This window comes from Gadus chalcogrammus, chromosome 22 (assembly GCF_026213295.1).
Source record: "Gadus chalcogrammus isolate NIFS_2021 chromosome 22, NIFS_Gcha_1.0, whole genome shotgun sequence".
Lineage (NCBI taxonomy): Eukaryota > Metazoa > Chordata > Actinopteri > Gadiformes > Gadidae > Gadus > Gadus chalcogrammus.
In genome coordinates, this window is record NC_079433.1 from 13,419,072 (window position 1) to 13,437,280 (window position 18,209).

The 18,209-nt window shown below is 42.9% G+C and overlaps 1 protein-coding gene across 1 annotated transcript in view; it reads right to left on the reverse strand.

Annotated features, from left to right (window-relative positions):
- Positions 1–15,212: 15,212 nt before the first annotated feature.
- Positions 15,213–18,209, reverse strand: part of LOC130376006 (polypeptide N-acetylgalactosaminyltransferase 15-like) — a 7,354-nt gene continuing 4,357 nt past the window's right edge. The window contains exons 6-10 of the mRNA XM_056583194.1: positions 18,030–18,209; positions 17,256–17,387; positions 16,662–16,763; positions 16,029–16,172; positions 15,213–15,572 (exon numbers count right to left, since the gene is read on the reverse strand). The exon at positions 18,030–18,209 is cut by the window's right edge and continues 12 nt beyond it. Coding sequence (XP_056439169.1) covers positions 15,420–15,572; positions 16,029–16,172; positions 16,662–16,763; positions 17,256–17,387; positions 18,030–18,209 — 711 coding nt within the window. The 3' untranslated portion in view covers positions 15,213–15,419. The remainder of the gene's footprint in view (positions 15,573–16,028; positions 16,173–16,661; positions 16,764–17,255; positions 17,388–18,029) is intronic.

An 18,209-nucleotide genomic window follows, 5' to 3' on the forward strand; every position in this document is an offset into this window, starting at 1 on the left:
CTTGTTGTCGCATCGTACCAGAACATGTCTGCCCCTCAAATATGGCAGGAATTGGTGGAGCGCTAAATAAATAGCACGGAGCTCGAGCACATTTATGTGCTGTGTCCTGTGCGGCGCACTCCAGAGCCCTCTCACTGCCCTGTGCTGCCACACTGCCCCCCAGCCAGAGAGCGAAGCATCGGTCACCACCACTTCGCGGCGTGAGGGGATCGAACCTAGTGCGACACCTTTGACAAGATATGCCCTGCGTCTCCAGGGTTGTAATGCCAGGAGGCATTGACTGGACACCCTGACCTTCCTGGATCCGTGCAACCTTGGATCTAAGTGGAGGCCATTGGTCCAAACTTGGAACGGCCGCAAGTGAAGGAGGCCCAATGGCACTATTGACGTTACTGACGTCAACATTCCCAACAGCCTGAGAAAAAGGCTGTACCTTACCCTCCTGTCCTCCCGAAAATGCAGGAGGATCTGGAGTATGGCCTCTACCCGCCGTGGAGACGGGAAGGCAAGCATTTGGACGGAGTCCAGGGTTATGCCAAGGAACAGTACCTGTTGGCTGGGTATTAGACAACTTTTGCCGTAGTTGACTGTAAGACCCAACCTTTCCACATGGCCTAGGAGGGCTGTGGTGTCCTGCTCTGCCTGTTGCCGGGTTGGAGCGCAAATAAGCCAATCGTCCAGATAAGGGAGGATTTGTATTCCGGTGGCTTGCATTGGTGCGAGCGCTGCCCGCATGCACCTTGTGAAGATCCGTGGGGCTAGGGATAACCCGAATGGGAGGACCCTGTACTGGTAGGCCCGCCCTTCGAATGCAAAGCGCAGGTATGGCCTGTGATGTGGTGCTATCGGAACGTGAAAATATGCATCCTTTAGATCTATTGATGTGAACCAGCTTTGCCGTGCGACGGCCTGGAGCACTTCCGCTGTCTTTAGCATGTGAAAGGGCAATACTTTCAGAAAACTGTTCAGCCCTCGTAAGTCCAGTATAGGGCGAAACCCACCCTCTTTTTTTGGAACTAAAAAGTACACTGAGTAAAACCCACCTTGCTGTGTCTGAGGATCTACGATCTCGATGGCCTTCTTCTCCAGGAGGGTGGATACCTCCTGGCTGAGGGCCTGTCGCCTTGTGGGATCGCTGACTGTAGTCAGTCTGATCCCCCTGAAAACTGGGGGCCGGTGTCGGAATTGGAGATTGTACCCTTGGGAAAGCGTGGTCACCACCCAAGGGTCTGTAGTGCAACTTCCCCAGCAGATTAGGTGCTGCTGGGTGAAGCGCCCGACGCCCGGCCATGAGCCGTCAGTACCTGCCCCCACGCCCTCTTGGGGGCCTGGAGGGGGGAAACCCCGACCCCCGACCCCTCTGTGCCTGTGGTGCTGGCCTTGCGGGAGCCCGACGGGGTTGATAGGGTCGCTCAGGAGCTGGTGAGGTCCTGGAATAACCACTAGGACGTGCTAGCGGCAGAGGACGATTGGTGCCATAACCTTGTGGAGGCTGCTGCCTCGGTAGGGATGCAGCTCCACGAAGGCTAGCAAACTGCTGCCGTGTCTGGTTAGCCTGGATTCCACGATCCAAGGCCTGTTGTGCTGCTGGGCCAAACAGCTCTCCCGGAACTACGGGGAGAGTGCGGAGGGTCCTCCGGCATGGCTCTGATAATGGGGACTGGGCCAGCCATACCTGGCGGCGGGCCAGCGTGAGCGACGCCATCAGCCTACCAAGCTCTCTGGTCATGAAGGCAAATGCCTGCAAAGACGTGTCACTTAGACTCTGCACTGAAGCATCTACACTGGATGATTGCAAGGACTGAGACAGGGCCAATATCAAATGGGACAAGGAGTTCCCGATACGGCCCATACGTGCCGCTGTGTCATAGCACTTTGTTAACAGGTCATCAGTGATGCGACACTGTGGCCTGGGACAGCGAGCATTCGGCCTCAACACCTCCTCTGGTGCCACGATGAGGGAGGCAATGGTCGGCTCTACGGCTGGCATTCGGTCAAGTCCATGCTTGCTGGCATTCTGCATTGAAGCCAAGGCCCTGCTGTCACTGGTGTGATGAGATAGAGATCTGGGGTCTGGCCAGCATCTGTGAAGCTCCTCAATATATGGCTGGGAGGGAGGCACAGAAAAAACATCCTGTGGCGGGACACGCCTAAAGAATGCACTAGCTGGGGCGATATCTGCTGGAGCCTCATCCAACCCTAAGCGTGCCAGTGCCATTCGGACCACTGGCTTAACCGTGGCCGGGGAAGCATCTGAGCCTGCCCTAGACCCACTCCCTACATGTTGGGAGCCGCCTTCAGAAGCCTGGGTAGAAGCCTCTACCTCGCCCTGTCCCGGCCTGTCTTCATAGAACTGGCTACAGGAAGCCCTCGTAGACAGAGCATCTCCGTCCCATTCTGGTGTAGTTGGAGCCTCAGCCTGAGAGATTGACGCCAACCTGACTGGCTGAAGGTTATAGAGCAAACTCTTAATCTCAGCGAACTCTGACACTAGCTTGTCCACTTTGGCAGCATTACCGTCAGCCTTCCTAGCCTTCTTCCTGGGCGGGGCAGCCCTGGGTGGGGAGCGTACTCGTACCAATGGTTCTATTCCAGGCGGGGGAAGCTCACCTTCAACCTGAGGTCCTTCCACCTCGGCTAGTCTTGCCACTTTCAGCCCATGTGGCATGAAACTGCAATTCATACACTGATTGTCGGACAGCCCCTCTCTCAGGTGGACCACACCGAGGCATGCGGGGCATTCATCATGTCCATCTAGGGCTAGCAGTGGAGCCATGCAAGTGCGGCAACCATGTGAGCCTAACATGTTGGGGGAAATAAGCTATCAAAAAATAGTATTTTCCCAGAGTAAAGTAGTTACTAATAGGCGAAAGCACCCAACAGTAATAATTTAACAAAAGTGCAGCAAACTGCTCAACGTAAGAAACTCAAACTAAAAACAGAGTTCTGTTTTGTTTTTTTCAAAATTAATTAATTTTTCTTATTTACCCATTAGCCTCGACCGTAATGGGGAGCTTCTGCTCTTTAATTCAAAATAAGGGAGTACACGCTCTAACGAGCGAAAACACTCTGGGAGCCTTTAATGAACTTAAACGAAAGTTGCCACAAAAGGCAGCAGACGCCGGTAATGGCGATCTCCGATGCAGCGAGGCAAACAAAACAAAACGTAAGCTTAAGCGGGTGCCGAAAACAGGATCCCCTTATCTTACTTAACTTTAAAGCTAACACAGAGAGAATACTTACCTTAGCAGCCTACAGCTGATGAAGACGCTGTGTTAGTCTAGCGTGAGCCGAGCTCACCGGCGAAAACACCGGTATGCGGCGTTCAAAACATAGCCGTGCGTGACTAATCGCAGCCCTTGGAGGACGAAATCGCGGCTCCAACCATGCGGTTGCAGGGCTACCGGCAAAGAGTCACCGGCTTATATTGCTTTTATTCAAGCTTATCTCTTACTCTTAACCTGTATTCGCTACTGCGAGAAGAAACAAGGGACATCTTGGAGAGTGACGTGGCCTTATATAGACGGGCGGCCCGACGTCATCCCCGGTCACGTGTGACTTTGTTGATATTAAATACTCGACCTGCGCATGCGCGATGGATAACATCCAGTGTTAAGCACTGCCTCTGGCGGTCAGTAAGAATGAAATAGAACATGAGGGGTGACATTGTCATTTTTCTTTGGTCGTCATGAAAAAAAACATAAGGGGTAACACTGTGGTTTTTTATTGGCCGTCATGAAAAAAAACATAAGGGGTAACGCTGTTGTTTTTTATTGGTCGTCATGAAAAAAAACATAAAGGGTAACACTGTTGTCTTTGTCAAATAAAATATAAGGGGTAACACTTTCGTTTTTTATTGGTCGACATGAAATAAACCATAAGGGAAATAATAGAAATGCACAGATACATTTTAATGTCATTTATATCCTTTTTATTGATGATTGATTATTGTGTAATGTCATCGCCTCAGTGGTGCAGTGGAGTGCACTCTGCCTAACCCACTGGAGACCGTGGCTCAATTTCTGTTGAAGACACAATATCTTTCATTTTAAACGTAATGCTATCATGTCTATTGCACTGTCATATATAACCTCAGAATTTTTTTTAGTACAAATCTCAGTGGGAAGTGTAGAGAGCTGTGAGCTTTCCTCCTGGAGACCGGGGTTCAAGTCCGGTTGATGTCTTCTGTTGGAAGCCTCTTATCTCTATTTCATGCGAATTATAAGGTCAAGTATAACCTTTGTGAAGTCTTTATCCGGTGCCTTGATGGTGCATTGATAAGGTCGGAGGTTAATGCTCTAAACAGCTCAGGTTCGGATCCCGGCAAAAATGTTGACAGGAGTACCACTGTCGTTACTAAATGGTCAACATGGAATAAAAATGAGGGGTAACATTCGTTTTTTTATCGGCCGTCATGAAATAAACATAAGGGGTAACACTGTTGTTATTTTATTGGTCGTCATGAATAAAAACATTAGGGGCAATACTGTTGTTTTTCTTTGGTCGTCATGAAAAAAAACACAAGGGGTAACACTGTCGTTTTTATCAAATGAAACATAAGGGGTAACACTGTCGTTTTTATCAAATGAAACATAAGGGGTAACACTGTTGTTTTTTATCGGTCGTCATGAAAAAAAAACATGAGGGGTAACACTGTTGTTTTTTATCGGTCGTCATGAAAATAAACATAAGGGGTAACATTGTCGTTTTTAATCGGTCATCATGAAAAAAAACATAAGGGGTAACACTGTCGTTTTTTATCGGTCGTCATGAAAAAAAACATAAGGGGTAACACTGTTGTTTTTTATCGGTCGTCATGAAAAACAACATAAGGGGTAACACTGTCGTTTTTTATCGGTCGTCATGAAAAAAAACATAAGGGGTAACACTGTCGTTTTTTATCGGTCGTCATGAGAAAAAACATAAGGGGTAACACTGACGTTTTTTATCGGTCGTCATGAAAAAAAACATAAGGGGTAACACTGTCGTTTTTTATCGGTCGTCATGAAAAAAAACATGAGGGGTAACACTGTTGTTTTTTATCGGTCGTCATGAAAAAAAACATAAGGGGTAACACTGTCGTTTTTTATCGGTCGTCATGAAAAAAACCAGAAGGGGTAACACTGTCCTTTTTTATTGGTCCTCATGAAAAAAACATAAGGGGTAACACTGTCGTTTTTTATTGGTCCTCATGAAAAAAAACAAAAAACATAAGGGGTAACACTGTTGTTTTTTATTGGTCCTCATGAAAAAAACCATAAGGGGTAACACTGTTGTTTTTTATTGGTCGTCATGAAAAAAAACATAAGGTGTAACACTGTTGTTTATCATTGGTCGTCCTGAAAAAAAACATAAGGGGTAACACTGTCCTTTTTTATTGGTCCTCATGAAAAAAAACATAAGGGGTTACACTGTCGTTTTTTATCGGTCGTCATGAAAAAAAACTTTAGGGGTAACACTGTTGTTTTTTATTGGTCGTCATGAAAAAAAAAATAAGGGGTAACACTGTCGTTTTTATTGGTCGTCATGAAAAAAAACATAAGGGGTAACACTGTCGTTTTTTATCGGTCGTCATGAAAAAAAACATAAGGGGTAACAATGTTGTTTTTTATCGGTCGTCATGAAAAAAAAAATAAGGGGTAACACTGTCGTTTTTAATCGGTCATCATGAAAAAAAACATAAGGGGTAACACTGTCGTTTTTTATTGGTCCTCATGAAAAAAAAAAAAAACATAAGGGGTAACACTGTTGTTTTTTATTGGTCGTCATGAAAAAAACCATAAGGGGTAACACTGTCGTTTTTTTATTGGTCGTCATGAAAAAAAACATAAGGGAAATAATAGAAATACACACACAATAATAATTCTTTATTTCAGACCCAGGAGGATCCATATCAACACAGACAAAATAAACAAACATACATTTTAATGTCATGTATATCCTCTTTATTGATGATTGATTAATATGTTTTGTCTTCGCCTCCGTGATGCAGTGGAGTGCACTCTGCCTAACCCCCCCAAGTCCGGTTGATGTCTTCTGTTGTAATGTCGAAATTCATCAAATAAAACATAGGGTCTAACACTGTTGTTATTTCATTGGTCGTCATGAAAAAAAACTTTAGGCGTAACGCTGTTGTTTTTTATTGGTCGTCATGAAAAAAAACATAAGGGGTAACACTGTCGTTTTTTATTGGTCGTCATGAAAAAAAACATAAGGGGTAACACTGTCGTTTTTTATCGGTCGTCATGAGAAAAAACATAAGGGGTAACACTGACGTTTTTTATCGGTCGTCATGAAAAAAAACATAAGGGGTAACACTGTCGTTTTTTATCGCTCGTCATGAAAAAAAACATGAGGGGTAACACTGTTGTTTTTTATCGGTCGTCATGAAAAAAAACATAAGGGGTAACACTGTCGTTTTTTATCGGTCGTCATGAAAAAAAACATGAGGGGTAACACTGTTGTTTTTTATCGGTCGTCATGAAAAAAAAACATAAGGGGTAACACTGTCGTTTTTTATCGGTCGTCATGAAAAAAAACAGAAGGGGTAACACTGTCCTTTTTTATTGGTCCTCATGAAAAAAACATAAGGGGTAACACTGTCGTTTTTTATTGGTCCTCATGAAAAAAAACAAAAAACATAAGGGGTAACACTGTTGTTTTTATTGGTCCTCATGAAAAAAACCATAAGGGGTAACACTGTTGTTTTTTATTGGTCGTCATGAAAAAAAACATAAGGTGTAACACTGTTGTTTATCATTGGTCGTCCTGAAAAAAAACATAAGGGGTAACACTGTCCTTTTTTATTGGTCCTCATGAAAAAAAACATAAGGGGTTACACTGTCGTTTTTTATCGGTTGTCATGAAAAAAAACTTTAGGGGTAACACTGTTGTTTTTTATTGGTCGTCATGAAAAAAAACATAAGGGGTAACACTGTCGTTTTTTATTGGTCGTCATGAAAAAAAACATAAGGGGTAACACTGTCGTTTTTTATCGGTCGTCATGAAAAAAAACATAAGGGGTAACAATGTTGTTTTTTATCGGTCGTCATGAAAAAAAAAATAAGGGGTAACACTGTCGTTTTTAATCGGTCATCATGAAAAAAAACATAAGGGGTAACACTGTCGTTTTTTATTGGTCCTCATGAAAAAAAAAAAAAACATAAGGGGTAACACTGTTGTTTTTTATTGGTCGTCATGAAAAAAACCATAAGGGGTAACACTGTCGTTTTTTTATTGGTCGTCATGAAAAAAAACATAAGGGGTAACACTGTCGTTTTTTATTGGTCGTCATGAAAAAAAACATAAGGGGTAACACTGTCGTTTTTTATCGGTCGTCATGAAAAAAAACATAAGGGGTAACAATGTTGTTTTTTATCGGTCGTCATGAAAAAAAAAATAAGGGGTAACACTGTCGTTTTTAATCGGTCATCATGAAAAAAAACATAAGGGGTAACACTGTCGTTTTTTATTGGTCCTCATGAAAAAAAAAAAAAACATAAGGGGTAACACTGTTGTTTTTTATTGGTCGTCATGAAAAAAACCATAAGGGGTAACACTGTCGTTTTTTTATTGGTCGTCATGAAAAAAAACATAAGGGAAATAATAGAAATACACACACAATAATAATTCTTTATTTCAGACCCAGGAGGATCCATATCAACACAGACAAAATAAACAAACATACATTTTAATGTCATGTATATCCTCTTTATTGATGATTGATTAATATGTTTTGTCTTCGCCTCCGTGATGCAGTGGAGTGCACTCTGCCTAACCCCCCCAAGTCCGGTTGATGTCTTCTGTTGTAATGTCGAAATTCATCAAATAAAACATAGGGTCTAACACTGTTGTTATTTCATTGGTCGTCATGAAAAAAAACTTTAGGCGTAACGCTGTTGTTTTTTATTGGTCGTCATGAAAAAAAACATAAGGGGTAACACTGTCGTTTTTTATTGGTCGTCATGAAAAAAAACATAAGGGGTAACACTGTCGTTTTTTATCGGTCGTCATGAGAAAAAACATAAGGGGTAACACTGACGTTTTTTATCGGTCGTCATGAAAAAAAACATAAGGGGTAACACTGTCGTTTTTTATCGCTCGTCATGAAAAAAAACATGAGGGGTAACACTGTTGTTTTTTATCGGTCGTCATGAAAAAAAACATAAGGGGTAACACTGTCGTTTTTTATCGGTCGTCATGAAAAAAAACATGAGGGGTAACACTGTTGTTTTTTATCGGTCGTCATGAAAAAAAACATAAGGGGTAACACTGTCGTTTTTTATCGGTCGTCATGAAAAAAAACAGAAGGGGTAACACTGTCCTTTTTTATTGGTCCTCATGAAAAAAACATAAGGGGTAACACTGTCGTTTTTTATTGGTCCTCATGAAAAAAAACAAAAAACATAAGGGGTAACACTGTTGTTTTTTATTGGTCCTCATGAAAAAAACCATAAGGGGTAACACTGTTGTTTTTTATTGGTCGTCATGAAAAAAAACATAAGGTGTAACACTGTTGTTTATCATTGGTCGTCCTGAAAAAAAACATAAGGGGTAACACTGTCCTTTTTTATTGGTCCTCATGAAAAAAAACATAAGGGGTTACACTGTCGTTTTTTATCGGTTGTCATGAAAAAAAACTTTAGGGGTAACACTGTTGTTTTTTATTGGTCGTCATGAAAAAAAACATAAGGGGTAACACTGTCGTTTTTTATTGGTCGTCATGAAAAAAAACATAAGGGGTAACACTGTCGTTTTTTATCGGTCGTCATGAAAAAAAACATAAGGGGTAACAATGTTGTTTTTTATCGGTCGTCATGAAAAAAAAAATAAGGGGTAACACTGTCGTTTTTAATCGGTCATCATGAAAAAAAACATAAGGGGTAACACTGTCGTTTTTTATTGGTCCTCATGAAAAAAAAAAAAAAACATAAGGGGTAACACTGTTGTTTTTTATTGGTCGTCATGAAAAAAACCATAAGGGGTAACACTGTCGTTTTTTTATTGGTCGTCATGAAAAAAAACATAAGGGAATTAATAGAAATACACACACAATAATAATTCTTTATTTCAGACCCAGGAGGATCCATATCAACACAGACAAAATAAACAAACATACATTTTAATGTCATGTATATCCTCTTTATTGATGATTGATTAATATGTTTTGTCTTCGCCTCCGTGATGCAGTGGAGTGCACTCTGCCTAACCCCCTGGAGACCGGGGTTCAAGTCCGGTTGATGTCTTCTGTTGTAATGTCGAAATTCATCAAATAAAACATAGGGTCTAACACTGTTGTTATTTCATTGGTCGTCATGAAAAAAAACTTTAGGCGTAACGCTGTTGTTTTTTATTGGTCGTCATGAAAAAAAACATAAGGGGTAACACTGTCGTTTTTTATTGGTCGTCATGAAAAAAAACATAAGGGGTAACACTGTCGTTTTTTATCGGTCGTCATGAGAAAAAACATAAGGGGTAACACTGACGTTTTTTATCGGTCGTCATGAAAAAAAACATAAGGGGTAACACTGTCGTTTTTTATCGCTCGTCATGAAAAAAAACATGAGGGGTAACACTTGTTTTTTATCGGTCGTCATGAAAAAAAACATAAGGGGTAACACTGTCGTTTTTTATCGGTCGTCATGAAAAAAAACATAAGGGGTAACACTGTCGTTTTTTATTGGTCCTCATGAAAAAAAAAAAAAACATAAGGGGTAACACTGTTGTTTTTTATTGGTCGTCATGAAAAAAACCATAAGGGGTAACACTGTCGTTTTTTTATTGGTCGTCATGAAAAAAAACATAAGGGAAATAATAGAAATACACACACAATAATAATTCTTTATTTCAGACCCAGGAGGATCCATATCAACACAGACAAAATAAACAAACATACATTTTAATGTCATGTATATCCTCTTTATTGATGATTGATTAATATGTTTTGTCTTCGCCTCCGTGATGCAGTGGAGTGCACTCTGCCTAACCCCCTGGAGACCGGGGTTCAAGTCCGGTTGATGTCTTCTGTTGTAATGTTGAAATTCATAAAATAAAACATAGGGTCTAACACTGTTGTTATTTCATTGGTCGTCATGAAAAAAAACATAAGGGGTAACACTGTCGTTTTTTATTGGTCGTCATGAAAAAAAACATAAGTCGTTTTTTATTGGTCGTCATGAAAAAAAACATAAGGGGTAACACTGTCGTTTTTTTATTGGTCGTCATGAAAAAAAACATAAGGGAAATAATAGAAATACACACACAATAATAATTCTTTATTTCAGACCCAGGAGGATCCATATCAACACAGACAAAATAAACAAACATACATTTTAATGTCATGTATATCCTCTTTATTGATGATTGATTAATATGTTTTGTCTTCGCCTCCGTGGTGCAGTGGAGTGCGCTCTGCCTAACCCCCTGGAGACCGGGGTTCAAGTCCGGTTGATGTCTTCTGTTGTAATATCGAAATTCATCAAATAAAACATAGGGTCCAACACTGTTGTTGTTTATTGGTCGTCATGAAAAAAAACAAGTCGTTTTTTATTGGTCCTCATGAAAAAAAACATAATGGGTAACACTGTCGTTTTTTATTGGTCGTCATGAAAAAAAACATAAGGGGTAACAATGTCGTTTTTTATTGGTCCTCATGAAAAAAAACATAAGGGGTAACACTGTCCTTTTTTATTGGTCGTCATGAAAAAAAACATAAGGGGTAACGCTGTCGTTTTTTATTGGTCGTCCCCTCCACGAGGAGGAGGAGCTTCACTAAAGACGGCGTAGCGTTTTATTCCCAGCGCCTCACACTCTCACACTGCACCTCCTCCACCTCCCCCACCTCCTCTACCTCCACCTCCTCCACCCCCTCCACCTCCTTTTCTCCTCTACCTCCTCCACCCCCTCCACCTCCTCTACCTCCACCTCCTCTTCCTCCTCCACCTCCTCTTTCTCCTCTACCTCCTCCACCCCCTCCACCTCCTCTACCTCAACCTCCTCTTCCTCCTCCACCTCCTCCACCCCCTCCACCTCCTCTACCTCCACCTCCTCTTCCTCTTCTACCTCCTCCAACTGGGGTTTTTCACAACGCTTTTCCTCCACCAGGATCTGAACCTCACTGTTAAGTTATTAGGTACAGCCAAGCTGGTCTGGGGGGGCAGCCATGAGTGTGTGTTAGGGGGGGCCCATCCATGAGTGTGTGAGGGGGAGCCGCAGCCATGGTGGTCTGGTCGGGCCCCTGCCATGAGTGTGTGTGGGGGGGCCGCAGCATGAGTGTGTTTAGGTGGGGGCATATCCTAGGTCCCTTCTTCCATAAGGTCATCAGATTGACTCCCAGCTCAATCCCAGTGTTCTTCTATATTATAGCGTACTCAACACAGAATGATCTCTGCATATATAATAATAAAAATAATAAATGGACATGGGGAGAGAGACAGACAGGCTCCACACGGGGTGAGAGAGAGACAGGCTCCACACGGGGAGAGAGACAGACAGGCTCCACACGGGGAGCGAGAGACAGACAGGCTCCACACGGGGAGAGAGAGACAGACAGGCTCCACACGGGGAGAGAGAGACAGACAGGCTCCACACGAGGAGAGAGAGACAGGCTCCACACAGGGAGATAGAAAGACCGACCCCCACCGGGTTTCAACCAGGGACCTTGTGGCTGTGAGGCAGCAGTGCTAACCACTGTGCCAGCACGACACCGGTGGTAGAGGCTGAACGTATTTGAGTACAATCAGCGTCATCATCTAGTGGTAATAAGCTCAAGAAGCGCATGGACATGAATGTCCGTTCCTCCAGGACACGGCTGGAAAAACATAAGGGGTAACTGTTGTTTTTTATTGGTCCTCATGAAAAAAAACATAAGGGGTAACACTGTCGTTTTTTATTGGTCGTCATGAAAAAAAACATAAGGGGTAACACTGTTGTTTTTTATTGGTCCTCATGAAAAAAAACACAAGGGGTAACACAGTTGTTTTTTATTGGTCGTCATGAAAAAAACTTAGGGGTAACAGTGTCGTTTTTTATTGGTCGTCTTGAAAAAAAACACAAGGGGTAACACTGTGGTTTTTTATTGGTCGTCATGAAAAAAAACATAAGGGGTAACACTGTTGTATTTTATTGGTCGTCATGAAAAAAAACATATTTGAAAAAAAAAAAGAAAGTGTCCTTGTCAAATAAAATATAAGGGGTAACACTGTTGTTTTTCATCATTAATCATGGGAAAAAGACATAAGGGCTAACTCTGTCGTTTTTATCAAATGAAACCTAAAGGGTAACACTGTATAGAATATAATATAATTGAATAGAATAGAAACACACACGCACACACGCACACACACACACGCACACTCAGATGGATCCGACCGGGATTTCCGTTGCGATGGGTTTCCTCCATCAGCGACTTATACAATACACAAATTATATAAAACAAAACCCCTCTTTCATTTTAAAATAATAGTATGCAAATATGTTGAATAGGCCTCCATCTTTGTTATACTTTTAAAATGTTCCTATATGGCCTATTTTATAGCTTACACACTGATATTTTAAAACAGGAATGCGAAATGCGAAATGCATCCTGGGATATTTAACGGTCCCAAGTCCACACCATGTACATATTGGGCTAGCCCCACCATTAAGTAAAATAATCTCTTTCCACTTCAACAGAGAAACACTCTGAGCATGCGCATTTCAATGTTTCAAGTCCAATACACATTACATTGGGCTGGTGGGGCTAGAACCCCTCTTGCCCCTCCATACGAACTCAGCCGGAAGAAGCAAGCCAGGGTCGACTAAAAATTAAATAAAAGCGCCAAACTTATTATTTTATAGCACTTTCTGGGGAGATTATTATTATTTAAAAAAAAAATATATATATATATATATATATTCTATTTTTTATATATTTCTTTTTTTTTCATTTTCTTTTTTTCTTGTGAGAGTAGCGACTTGCCCCTAATGACCAGTCGCCACTGGTCATTCTGACCTGGGACTTTTAGAATTGTCGGTCCTCCTCATTTTTTTCCGGTCATTGACCGGTAATAACCGAAAACGGAGACTCTGCTATAAACCGGCCTAACTTTCACCGTCCACACCGAACCCCTTCTTTTTCGCACGGCTATCAACATCCGAAACATACGCTAGTTAGATTTTCTCTAACAGCAGTTTCAAGTACGGGTAGCATAGAACTAACGTTAGCCAAGTGGGGGTGTCACGTTAAAATTGTACCGGGGGCGAAAATTGTACCGGCCTACGTCATCGTTTGTTTACATCCTGACAACCTGACAACCTGCCCTGCAACAGACGACGCGATGCAGAAAACATGTTTCCAAACGACGAAATAACATAATACAGATAGCGGATCGCTATCTGTATTATGATAGATAGCGATAACACTTGTTTTTACTTTATATTTGTATTGTATTTAATTGTTTAATCGAAACAATAAAACAATTTGCCCGCGAAACGGGCGATCGCGTCAAATGACGCGTCAAATCACGTAGGAAGGTTCTTGAACATTCTAGACTATGAAACCTGCTTAAAACAATCAGTTCGCTAGCTAAATTCGATTAAACAATTCAATACAATACAAATATAAATTAAAAACAAGTGTTATCTAGCGATCCGTTATCTGTATTATGTTTCAAGAACCCTCCTACGTCATTTGACGCGATCGCCCGTTTCGCGGGCAAAACATTTGTCATTTGACGCGATCGCCCGTTTCGCGGGCAAATTTTTTTATTGTTTCGATTAAACAATTAAATACAATACAAATATAAAGTAAAAACAAGTGTTATCGCTATCTATCATAATACAGATAGCGATCCGCTATCTGTATTATGTTATTTCGTCGTTTGGAAACATGTTTTCTGCATCGCGTCGTCTGTTGCCGGGCAGGTTGTCAGGATGTAAACAAACGATGACGTAGGTCGGTACAATTTTCGCCCCCGGTACAATTTTAACGTGACAGGGGCTCCATGATTGCTAAATCTAATGCGAGAGGTAAAATTACCATTTAGGAAGGAAAGCATAGAATGCCTTGCGACTGTGCTTCGCAGTATGCCTTGCGAAACCCAGTATGCCTTTCGAAACACCTCGTGATTGGTCGATGAAACGCTACCAGGAACGCCTAACGCCCCGTGCCCACTGCCTCCGTCAGTTGTCCGTTGCCCATTGACTTTGCATGGGGACGGACGCGCAATGCATTGTGGATCCGTCCGTTCAGTTGGAGCGTTCGCCACCGTCAGAAAGTTGAAAAATTTTCAACTTTTTCGGCAGCGACGGTTCCGTCATCCAATCAGATCGCGTATGCAAATTTAAGCACTGTGACGTGACTCGGGCTCTGACGATACTGGAAAGCGGGAAAGCGGTTCATCTTGCCTCGCAACAAGCAGGAAGAAGCGGGAAGAACCCGGCGAACCGATTTGATTGGCTGACGGATGCATCTGCTAAACTACTCCCCCATCCGTCAGCCACGCCTTCCCACGTCCGTTGACTGACGGTGCAGTGGGCACGAGGCGTAAAGGGCGTTCTTGTGTCATGACGGAAACGCCCAAGCCTGCAGCTGGACCCTTCTCGTTCGTTGGCCACTCAGAGAGCTCGGCCCTACTGACAAAAGTCCCCCAAACAGCTAGGGCTTATCTAACCACGATCGAAGCAGGCTATGAAAAATCTCAAAAATAAACTCTACCAAACAGCTAGGACTAATCGAAAGACGATCTAAACAGGCTATGATTATGTGAAAAAGAATTCTGACGGAACGCACTTCACTGTTGGATTGAGTTAGTTTACTTCTGTTGGCGGTAGACTAGCCGACAGCCTGCCCTGCCCCCTGAACGCGAGATGACGTTTCAGCGCCAAATCAAATAAGCAATCGGAGGAGAGCCCATCTAACCAATCAGAGGCGACAAAGACGGTAGGCCTACTTACCCCGACCATCCTAAGAAAAAAAGATTCGCAAGCCGGCATAGGTCCATGGCCGGCATCATGGACCTATAAAGAAGGCCAAAATCCCTTCGGTTAATTCAAGCATTCTAGTCATTCAGAGTTGCGCAGAAAATGTGCTTGTTCCGAGAGACATGCCAGGGATGTTTATGGTTGAATGGGAAGAAACAGAGATATTTAAATGGCTCGGATAAGAACGAATTAATTTGACGACAAAGCAATTAAAATTGGACAACGTATTATGTAATAGTTTTATTCGACAGTCAAACATTCAAAAAGGTGAACATTATTTACAATCCTTAAAACAGGAAATATAGAATAATATTGTATGGCTGCTCACTGCTCTCTCATTTAATGCCCAATCCAGCATGCTGATGTACCCATACATGATTGCTGTATGAATGCTTCATACACACGTTTATGATTAAAACATCAAAAATGTAACTATAGATCTCTGCGCCCTCCTCATATCAGGGGGCCACCAACTGCTCAAAGTGCCACTGTTGCCGGGGGTGACGAATGCAGGGGCGAAGGAAGAGGCCGCTGCCCCCCTGTGAAGATCCGTCATCTCTCGTAGCCTCCACGCAGAGTTGGGACTGCATGTGGACTAGCTGTCCGCTCAGCTGTAAAGCAGCGCAGTGTGTTAGATTATACCTCGCACTGAAAAACAAACGTGCTCCTCCCCTCTGTCACCTTATGTCCAGATTTTGAGCATTGATATTCAGGCTATCATATTAATGTACTTTATGTTCCATATGTGTCAATATGGACCCTGAGTAAGTCAATTTTAGACAACTATGGTAAATGGGGTTGCTTTCTAGTCGCTCCGAAAGTGTGATTATTAATTGAAAACATAAGCCCCTGCACTTTATTAATCCAAGATGGGGAAATGATTTATAATCCCAGGACATAAGTAATAAACCAAAACGGAAAAAGAATGTGCAAATCGTGCTAAAGCCCAACAAACAAAAGATATGAGCATTTTGCAAATAAGGACATATTCTCAGTGTCTTTAAGTAATGTGAATGTATTGTAAAAGCCTTTTGTGAATATGACGCCCTTGTGACACCGCCCCCTACCTTCAGGAACCTCCACTGGAGTTGGCCTTGGGTGGGCTGGTGGCTGGGGCAGGGGGCCAGGGTAATCCTCTCCCCCCTGCCGTCAAAACACAGGTCCCCGGCCGCTCCCCATCGCACCTCCCCCTGGGAGTTCAGCTCACAGAGCTGGAGCAAGGGATCAGAGTCTGGCCGTGGTCCCACTGTGCTGCTTTCACATCTTTAGTCCGCACCCATCTGTTGGAGTCGGTCTACTCTAGTTTGCCTACGCAGGCCTTCTGCCTGCCCTCCTGGTCAGTACTTCTAACACATCTCATACATACATGACCTCATGATGCAGGAAAACATTTGTTTCCCTTTTTTTTTTTTTTAAAGAAGCAGATATACAAAAACAAACAGATGTTACAATCGTTGAAAGTGCAGACGTACTAAATTGCACAGTAATGTAAAAGAAGGGGAAATAAATAAATAATAATGTATACATACATACGTACACACATATAGATGTTCACAGAATCACATATTTCATCTGAACTGTAAGGTGTCCTTAAACTTCCTTTAAGGCTACAATCTGCCCACATCTCCCAAAAGCCCTCATTTATCCAAACAACTTTTTGTTTTAGTGAGATCTTTAAAATCGGTTGTCATCATGGTTACCTGTTTGCCTGTGCCACTGCATGGGGCTATGCTCATGGTCCCATTCTGAAGAGTCCTCTCTCCAGGGAGATCTGCACAGGAGCCAGTGCCAACGTTGTACAGCTTTGTAAAGTACAGAGATCACATGTTAGAATACTAATTCATATGGGAAAATAGATAGAGCGAGCATCGGACTATTGATGAGCTATGTACCAGTTTTTTGTGTGTGGGGGTGTTTTGCGTGTAAGTGTGTAAGTGTGTTTGTGTGTAAGTGTGTGTGTGTTCATGTATGTGTGTATGTAAGTGTGTGTGTGTGTTTGTGTGTGTGTAAGTGTGTATGTGTGAGTGTGTTCATATGTGTGTGTGTGTATGTGTGTGTAGTGTTTGTGAGTAAGTGTGTCTGTTCATGTATGTGTGTATGCAAGTGTGTTTGTTTGTGTGTGTGTGTGTGTGTGTAAGTCTGTATGTGTGAGTTTGTTCATATGTGTGTAGTGTTTGTGAGTAAGTGTGTGTGTGTGTTCATGTGCGTGCGTGCATTGCCGCATGTGCATATGTGCATGCCTACGTGCATATGTGCGTGTGTATTAAAGTCTCACGTGTGTATGCATGCCTCACCTCTCCAGACAGCCCTGGTCTGTCCTGGGGTATGTAGAGTTGAGGGTAGACCGTAGACAAGAACCAGTGGAAGTCCCTGCAACCAAGGCTCTCCTTGAGCCTGACCCGCTCCGTGATGTTAGGACTCTCCGACTGCAGGAGGGTTACAAGGTGCATCTCCACGCGTCACATACATTTACTGTTGGGTCCATGCTGAACTTTGTTCAAATGATTTGGGAGGTGAAGGCTGAGAACAATGAAAGCACTCTGCAGCAACTGCAGCGATTCTAAGTGCTAAACCAGGCCCTTTCTGCAGTGCAGACAGAGTGCTTTTTGTGTGTACTGTGTGGAGGATCTGCAGCTGAACCAAAAGAAAAACCGATGAAAGACGGATAAAAAACGTCATTACAAAAATCCGCAAAAGACCCGGGGTTTGAGTCAGGAATCGTCAAATAAAGAATCTTGCGGGTTTAGGAATTTAATAATAAAGAAAGCATGTAAAAACGGTCCCATGCTGCCAAAAACAGAAAACCCAATTAAACCCAAGCACAGGCAGTCCCACAGTGCCACACACTAAATGATACCTGCAGAAATCACTCATTAATTTTCACCGTGCAAACAGACACACAAAGACAAAGACCATACACACACACACACACACACACACACACACACACGTATTCACACACACACAAACACATACACTCACACACAAACACGCACATACATACACATACACCTGCACACACACAACAACACTCACACACACACAAACACACACACACACACACCCACCTGACTGATGAAGTGCGCCAGCGGGTCTCTGCGGTAGAAGATCTTCCCGTACGCGTCCATCCAGCTGTCAGCCAGGCGGATCTTGTTCTTCTGCAGTAGCTCGTGGTCGGGGGGCGTGTGGGGCGGGGGGTGGTCCAGGCGGGCCACACGGGAGCAGGGAACCACCTCCAAGGACCCCCC